The sequence below is a fragment of the Nansenia antarctica genome (assembly GCF_963989245.1).
Source record: "Nansenia antarctica genome assembly, chromosome: 9".
Taxonomy (NCBI): Eukaryota; Metazoa; Chordata; class Actinopteri; order Argentiniformes; family Microstomatidae; genus Nansenia; species Nansenia antarctica.
The window spans coordinates 9918208-9927070 of NC_137679.1; the positions used below are offsets into that span (position 1 = coordinate 9918208).

At 49.7% G+C, this 8863-nt stretch overlaps 1 protein-coding gene across 1 annotated transcript in view; it reads right to left on the reverse strand.

Moving 5' to 3' along the window:
* The window catches only part of pdhx (pyruvate dehydrogenase complex component X), a 76760-nt gene that overhangs the window by 16973 nt on the left and 50924 nt on the right, over positions 1–8863 (reverse strand). Inside the window, 2 exon segments of the mRNA XM_080539230.1 lie at positions 1115–1262; positions 5177–5366. Of these exon segments, the coding sequence (XP_080395356.1) occupies positions 1115–1262; positions 5177–5366 (338 nt within the window).

The window sequence follows — 8863 nt, forward strand, 5'->3', positions numbered from 1 at the left end:
TCTTGCTTCTTCTGGGTAGCCGGTGGACTTAAGCCAATCGCAAAATCTTCTGTCGTCAAGCCACCTCTCGTTGAACTTGCACTTCCCCATCTCGCAGACTGGCTAATGCTAGGTAGCAAGCACTGCAGCTGACTATAACCAAAGGAACGCAAGGGGGAGGAGTCTGCGCGCTACTCAATGAAATTAAACGTTTGCTCAATAGAAAAATGCCGCGAGAAAAAGTAAAATTAAATAGTCCTGCCCCGACAATTTTAAGACGTTTGGGTAAAGTATTTAAGACCAGTTTAAGACATTTGTAATGAATTTAAGACATTTTAAGGCATTAATTTTATATACATGAATTTAAGACTTTTTAAGACTTTTTAAGGATCCGCGGAAACCCTGCTCTCTCTGTGTCTCCCCCCTCTCTCTGTGTCCCCCCCCCCTCTCTGTGTCCCCCCCCCTCTCTGTGTCTCTCCTCCCTCTCTCTGTGTCTCCCCCCCCTCTCTCTGTGTCTCCCCCCCCTCTCTCTGTGTCCCCCCCCTCTCTGTGTCTCCCCCCCCTCTCTGTGTCTCCCCTCCCTCTCTCTGTGTCTCCCCTCCCTCTCTCTGTGTCTCCCCCCCTCTGTGTCTCCCCCCCCTCTCTCTGTGTCTCCCCCCCCTCTCTCTGTGTCCCCCCCCCTCTCTGTGTCTCCCCCCCCCTCTGTGTCTCCCCTCCCTCTCTCTGTGTCCCCCCCCCCTCTCTCTGTCTCCCCCCTTCTCTCTGTGTCTCCCCCCCTCTCTCTGTGTCCCCCCCGCTCTCTGTGTCTCCCCCCCTCTCTCTGTGTCTCCCCCCCCTCTCTCTGTGTCCCCCCCGCTCTCTGTGTCTCCCCCCCTCTCTCTGTGTCTCCCCCCCTCTCTCTGTCTCTGTGTCTCCCCTCCCTCTCTCTGTCTCCCCCCCTTCTCTCTCTGTCTCCCCCCCTTCTCTCTGTGTCTCCCCCCCCTCTCTCTGTGTCTCTCCCCCCATCTCTCTGTCTCTGTGTCTCCCCCTCTCTCTCTGTGTGTGTCTCTCTCTCTCTCTCTGTCTCTCTTTCTCTCTCTCTCTCTCTCTTGTTCACGTGTGTCGTGTTGTTCTGATACATCAGCAGCGGTCGTACCTTGGGCCAGCTGTTTGCGGAGCTTCATGACGGCGCCGAGGTCACAGTCGACGGTGGCGTAGGCGTGGGGGATGGTCGTCTTGGACTGCGTCAGCCTCTGGGCGATCACACGGCGCATGTTAGAGGACGGGATCTCCGTGAAGGTGCCCTGGGTAGAGGAGAAGGAGAGGAGAGGAGAGGTCAGGGTGGTCACACTCCAGATGTATTGTCGCTGGACGTCTTTATGACTGGTGTCCCACTCAGTTTCCATCAATAACTCCATTACTGGGAGATTTGCTTTCATCTTTAAGTGAGAGAGCTATACTTAGAAGAGGACCCCCGTGGGGGGGGAAGCTATTGTTGAGCTCATAAACACACAAAAAAAGGATCAATGGATTGGAATTGACTTTATTGAAAATGTTATTCGCTCTGAGAAGGTGACGGTCTATATTGGGTCGTTTACTGCGACCCGGTCGTTAATATTAGCGGAAAACCTGCCGTCGTCGTAATGACTTTCTATTTAAAATCTGTCGGTTAAAAACTGCAAGAACGCCCGTTCTCTGCGGTAATGTTACACTTCTGTAATTCGACAGCGATGCAACTGAGCCAAACGACTTTCCGTCCCCGTTACTGTGAAGGCCGACTGTGGAAACCAGACGGTTGATTGGAGGAAAGCATGCCTGACCATGGCCAACCAGACTCTGGTCGGGGTCTTCACCAAGATGGAGCGTTTGAACCGCCTGCCTCTTGGCTAGGAGCTGGGGCGCCTTTTTTTTCAGGAGTGGAAACGGTATATGGACTGCACTCATATAGCGCCTTTATCCAAAGCGCTTTACAACGGCCTCTCATTCACACACACATGGTGGCAAGCTGCCATGCAAGGCGCCGGCCCGCTCACTGGGAGCAATTTGGGGTTCAGTGTCTGGCCCAAGGACACTTCGACATGTGGCCAGCCAGGGCTCGAACCGCCGATCTGCCGACCTTGCGATCATTAGAGGGCGGCTCTACCTCCTGCACCACAGCCGCCCACAGCCGAGTGAAAAAGCCCTTCCCCTCCACAAACAACAGAGGTGTCACATAAAACGCTACACCGAAGTCAAATAAGACTCCACACAAAAAACAAGCCTGTCAAATGAAAATGCGACTATAACAAATCCGAAAGGCGTCCTACGACGACGCTAGTGATCATACACAGCTGTGCAATGCGATACACCAACAGGACAGTACCTCGTCGTATTTCATTTCCTAATGTCGTCAGAGGAGCAGCAGACCGATCTCCAACCTTCAACTTCCTACTTTGAAGCAGAGGGGAGGGAAGCGTTTCGTTTCTCCGATGGGATCTCGTCAATGGGGAGGTGGGACTCGCGGAGTAGTAAAAAACTGAGCTACCAGGCGCTACTAGAAAGTGAAAGAAGTAGAACCGCACACTCTAGTTCCAGATGCCAAAGTGTCGATTGTAATTGACGGCGGTTTCGGCCGTAGCCTTCGTCAAGTCTTCCAAACAACATAGTGCACGACAGCCGTTAAATAGACAGGTAGGCTAGATTGAATAGGTAACACCTGTGAGGACACACCTACGTGAGATTATATTTACGTCATAAATACATGAAAGGACACCTATTGTTACCTACTCAATCTAGCCTACCTGTCTATTGAATGGCTGTCATGCACTATGTTGTTTGGAAGACCTGACGAAGGCTACGGCCGAAACCGCTTGTCAATTAAAATCGACACTTTAGCATCTGGAACTAGAGTGTGCGGCTTCTACTTCGTTCAATAGTATTCTGCTCCGTCGCCAGCACCTCGGCTACGTTTTCCGCGGTGTGCGTTCTCTTCTTTTTCAATTAACTACTAAAAAGTGAATCATAGGAGCACCCGGCAGCCTGCCTCCCTGCCTCCTCACACTCTGCCTGTCAGGGGAACCACGGAGGTGATGGTGATATAGAGTCGGATGCGGCGGTACAGGAGCAATAGGGGGGGGGGGGGGGCTTTTAGAGAGCGGCAGGGCTGAGGGCAGAGGACACCCATCAGAATAAGCTCTCTCTCCGTCTCCTGGTTGTTAACAGGTATGTTGTGACGGTCTGTCCGTCGTCGTCGTAGGCCGTCGGTGCTCTCCTTTCGCACGCCGCGGCCCCGTGGTGAGACGAGATGAGACGAGACAGGACAAGACAGCGAGCCGGGACTCGGGCGTCGGGGGATGGTCTCCTAGGGAGGCAGCGTGTGGTGCTCTTACCCCCCCGACACACCTTGAGACTGAACCAATACAGCATGTAGAGAGAGAGATGCAGAAGGCTAGGCAGCATGATCAGCATCATCATCTGGGGTCTTTTTTACCCCTACGTCCCACCAGAGACTTCAGACGCAGAACATTAAAGGCAGGCCTGTCACAGCCTTCATTGTAGGTTATAGCCACCACTCCAGTTGAGGGGGGATGGCATCCCCCCTGAAATAAAAACAGTCAAAATCATCCCCCTTCTAAAACTGCCACCCCCCCTTTCCATCCCTTATGTCACTTTATCAATGAACGTGGTATTACTGCTATCTCAACATTTAGTTTGGCGCATATTGAGTAAAAATACTGTGGGGATGCTAAAATTGGCCCCATATGATAAAATCCACCCGTTGATTTTCTTTGACAACTTGAGTACTGGATATAGCCTACTAAAGAGCAGCGGTGGACAGTCCAGTATGTCAGTGCTCTCCTCTCTACAGAGTCTCTCTCCTCTCTACAGTCTCTCTCCTCTCTACAGAGTCTCTCTCCCCGCTGTCGTAGGATTAGATCAGGTCTGAACAGCCCCCGGGTTTCTATCTGATGGCTCTCATCCGTTAAGAGGGTGTAAGCCGACACGTCTTCATGCTTATCTGGCGATTGTTAGGAAGCATAGGGGCGGGCTGTGTGCATACTCTTCCTATGTGTAAATAACGATAACGATCAGGGCCCTGGATTCACAAATAATCTTTCTTCAGAAAAAATAAACTTCCGAAGAAATGTCTTCAAAGCCCTCAAATCTTAGTAAAGAAATCGAGCTTTTCGGAAGAACTTTGAAAATGTGATCTCTTCAATAGAACGTCACCATAGCAACCGTCAAACAGCAGTGGGTGGGCCAGCTATACTAGCTAGCGACTGGGATAACGGACACAGAGCAGAACTGGTTAATTATGAAACATAAATAAAAAATAAAATCAAGAATTTATGGATACGGGAACATCGCTATAATACATTTTTTAATGAAATGAAACATGATCAATTGCATGTGTGAGATGGTTCGAGTGGTCCTTGGCTCTTGGGCTACTCTTCGGAATAACTTTCCGACTGCCCAGCAGAGAAATCTTGCGAGGAGCTCCTTTGCATCGCCGGGTTGACGGTTGAGTGATGTTCCTTCCGCTTGCAGATAATGGCCCCAATGGTGTCCGTAGGAACATTTTGAAGTCGAGAAATCCGTCCGTAGCCAGCGCCATTACTTGAGCCAGCTCTTTGTTTCTACCCATCCTGAGATGTTTCTTGCAGGAAAGCTTAGTGACTGATGATTTGTTTACTTGCATACAGAGGTGTGGAAACCCTTTTCCAAAAAGAGTGGAGGTACTTACCCACCAACATGCACTAGCCCAGCTGATTCTAATTAGCACAGATAGGAGAACCCCTTAGAGGGATAAGCTCTGTTTAATGTTTTTTCTATGTTCTTTTCCTGTGTCATTCCACTTTATTTCACGTAGCTTTTTTTTTATGGATTGGAATGTTAAGGCGTCCTTTAGGGAGATAGATAGTGACTCAGCGAAAAACCGTCACGAGGTCCTTGTCTCCATCGATCTTCTCACAAACCAGACAGGACTTGAAGTTAGTGAAACCCACTCGTCGCTAACCCTGGGCCTGACATGGTTTTCGTAGATGATAATGGATTTGAAGCCATGATGTTTCAAGTGTCCCCCATGGAACAGACCATAGCTTCTACGTATATGCTAGAGGGAGGCATGAGAGGTAGATAATGAGCCTGTGTGTGCGTGCGTTTGCGTTTGCATGTGTGTGTGTGTGTGTGTTTGCATGTGTGTGTGTGCGCGTGTGTGTGTGTGTGTGTGTGTACTAACCGGTGCTCCAGGCTGCCCTGGTATGGACTGAGGAGGGATCATGGGTCTGCTGCCTGGGGGCAACGGGGCAGCCACTGGAGAGGGGGGGGGCGCTGGGCTGGGAGCGACCCGGGGGGCGGGGGGGGCCGAGGAGACCAGGGATGGAGCCGCTAGGGGGGCGGGGGTCTTCTTCAGCAGATTCAGGGCATCTCTGGAAAAGAAAAAAAACAAAACAAATTTGTGATCATGAGTCATCGTCATACTCATTTCAAGCATCAGCTCGTAAACACTGTTTTTAATTATATCGGTCACTTAGTTATGTATCTGTGTATTGTACTCGTTTTGTATTGTATTGCAATGTTGCGTCATTTTGCTGTGCTTGCTTATCTTGTATTGTCTTGCTTTGTCTTGTCTTGTCATGTAGTGTATTGACTGTGTATTGACTGATGTTTTTAATGACACTACACCATTCATTTTGTAATAGCCTGCTCAGGGACTACAGATGGAATATAGCTCATGAGCTAACTCTGGCACATTTCCATTGATGTGGAAACTGATTTGTTGATTAATGTGCACTGTCCCTGGTAAATAAATCAAAAAAAAAAAAAAAAAAAAGACAAATGGTCAATGGACTGCGCCTTTATCCAAAGTGCTTGACAATGGCCTCTCACTCACCCCACACACACATTCACACACCAATGTGGCCCGCTCATTGGGCGCAATTTGGGGTTCAGTGTCTTGCCCAAGGACACCTCGACATGTGGACAGGAGGGGCCGGCTCTACCTCGTGACTACCTCAAGTCAGCTTTCGAACGTTAAAAAATCCACAATGGATTTGGCAAACGGACAGTAGCCTACATTTGGTTACTGTGTTATTACATTATCTGGGTCACATAACTGTGAAAAATGTATGGAATGTGGAATTGTTACAGGCCTATTTACAACAAATACATTTGTCTAAGTCAGTGAGTCATCTATCCACCCGTCATCGCAAGAAAAAAAATCATCTATGCTCAGGCCAGGGGCCATTGGCATTCTTCTAGTCATAATGCTAGAAGAAGGAAGAATTATTATCACTTTGTTTTCTTTTTTCTTTTACAGTAGAGAAACTCCACAGGGTAGAGGGGATTGAGAGCTTTCAGGAGGGACAGTTAAGGTGTAGCCTGAAGACATGGGTCGTCAGTCTACGACGGAATCCTGCACTCCTGATTCTCCAGTCCTTGACAGCAGTGGGAAGCTCGTTCCACCTACAGCATAGATCAATGCAATCATGAGTACGACTTCAACAAGACCCGACTAATGTAGCATAAATATGACTCAGGGAGGAGGGTGGATCTGAGACATGAGGATTACAGCTTTGAAGCCGTTTGGAAAATACTTAATGCTGGGCCCTGTGGGCCACTCCCCTGGCTCTGATACCCTGACACAGCCTCAGCACGTAGGCACACATCCACGTTCACATCCACACAATGCAAATAAGAAGCTGCTTCGATCCTCTCTGCTCCCACACACACCTGTATGAAAGACAGACAGACAGACAGACAGACTGAGAGACAGACAGACAGACAGACAGACTGAAAGACAGAGAGAGAGAGACAGACAGACAGACACACAGACTGACAGACTGAGAGACAGACAGACAGACAGACTGACAGACTGACAGACTGAGAGACAGATAGAGAGACAGACTGACAGACAGACAGACAGACAGAGACAGACAGACAGACAGACTGAGAGACAGACAGACAGAGAGAGAGACAGACAGACTGAGAGACAGACAGACAGACTGAGAGACAGACTGACAGACAGACAGACAGAGACAGACAGACTGACTGAGAGACTGAGAGACTGACAGACAGACAGACAGACAGACAGACAGACAGACAGATACCCTGACACAGCCTCGGCACGTAGGCACACATCCACATTCACATCCACACAATGCAAATAAGATCTGCCTCGATCCTCGCTGCTCCCACACACACCTGTATGCAGTAGGACGGCACAGAACAGCCAGTCAGTCAGTGTGAAGGGTTACTAGGCAGCCTTTCTCAGCCAGTGTTATGGTAAGCCTAAAGGAAAGCAGCGTACACGATGTACTCTCTATCCCAGAGTAAACACGGCACTATTTGGTCCTCCAACGTGTGACTGGGCCTATTGATATGAACCATGCTCTAGGGAGGGGAGAAAAGCAAGCAATCTCGAAAATGCACCTGAACCACAACTGCAGTCCACTTCCCCCCCCCCCCCCTCTAGGCACCAACATGCTCAAAAACAAATATTCGGGTATGTGGGGGCCCCAAAAACCTGGACAATGTCAATATTACCGACACATGAGAAACACACTTTTTAAAACCGAGGTACTACTGGGGCTGAGGCGACGTTCACTCGCATAAACATTTACGCGAGGCGAAATCAGGCCAAACGTTCTCACTCCTCAGAAGGAAAAATAAACATTTGCTTAACGGAACGGATGTTCGACAGAAATTCTTGAAATCCGGCCCAAGGATGTTGATTAAGTATAAGGTCATTTGAGATGATTTGGCCTAACTAGGCGGGGTCTAGATGGGGGGGGGGGTCACTATACACTACACACTACGCACTCTCCTGCCTGTGTGGCCTGGGGGTGGGAGACAGGTCGACTAGTCCCTGGGAGTGATTCCATTGTTCTGTCTGTGTGTGAGTCACAAACCGCCACCGCAGGGTAGAGAGAGACACGGAGAGAGTCAGGGAGGTAACTCTCGGTTATCTCTCTGTCCCCGGGCACCCAGCACACAAGGACGATGACTGCGTGAGAAGCTCTCACCGCCCTCCCCCACCCACCGAGCGCAAACAAATACCTCCCGACAATGGTGCCTGGGATCAAGTGTCAGAAAACGTCTCGCTCCCCCCGCATGGGACGAAACGGAGCATGCGCGTTCGGACAGGGGCAGGTGGCGGTCGAACAAGTCAGGAGACGCAGACTAATCGAGGTAACCGAACTAAAATAAACAAGAGAAGAAGAAGAACACTACGTCAACTAAACCCACACCACGGGTCTCTGAACCATGAACCGTGACGTCATTTACCAATCAAATACCTCAACTCGCAACCGCAGTCCGGGGAAACGAAGAATCTAACATCTGACACCAAATGATCGTTAGTTTCATCGAACGTGCCCTCGCGCGTAATTAACGCGCTCTGTCAGGGCCTTGGCACGTTGTCCTTTTTCGAAAGGCGGGTTTGTCGTCTTTTGATGTGAGCGAGTGAATGAATTCCCCCTGCTTATCACAAGATCGTACCAATCCACTGCCTCGCAGGTGTCCGCCCGGCCTCGCCCCACACCCCACAGCACAGGCAGATATTACGGATCCTAATGTTTCCCCAGGAAGAACATAAATCTGAGCACGGCCCTTTGTTGTCAGTCACGACAGGGGCATACTTCTGTTGTCGTCGGTTACCCGCACTTCCTCTTTCACACATTGTTCCCACGGTTTATTTACTGTTCACCAGGAAGAAGTGGCCCAGTTATTGAGATTGTTGTATTGTTGTATTGTAAGGTCTCACTGTCATATCGACGGGGGGAGGGTGAATATTGACCAGAATACTGACAAACAGTACTGTACAGGTATGGGAGGGAGACGGACGGAGAGACAGACTGAGAGACAGACAGACAGACAGACAGAGACAGACTGACAGACAGAGACAGACAGAGACAGACAGAGACAG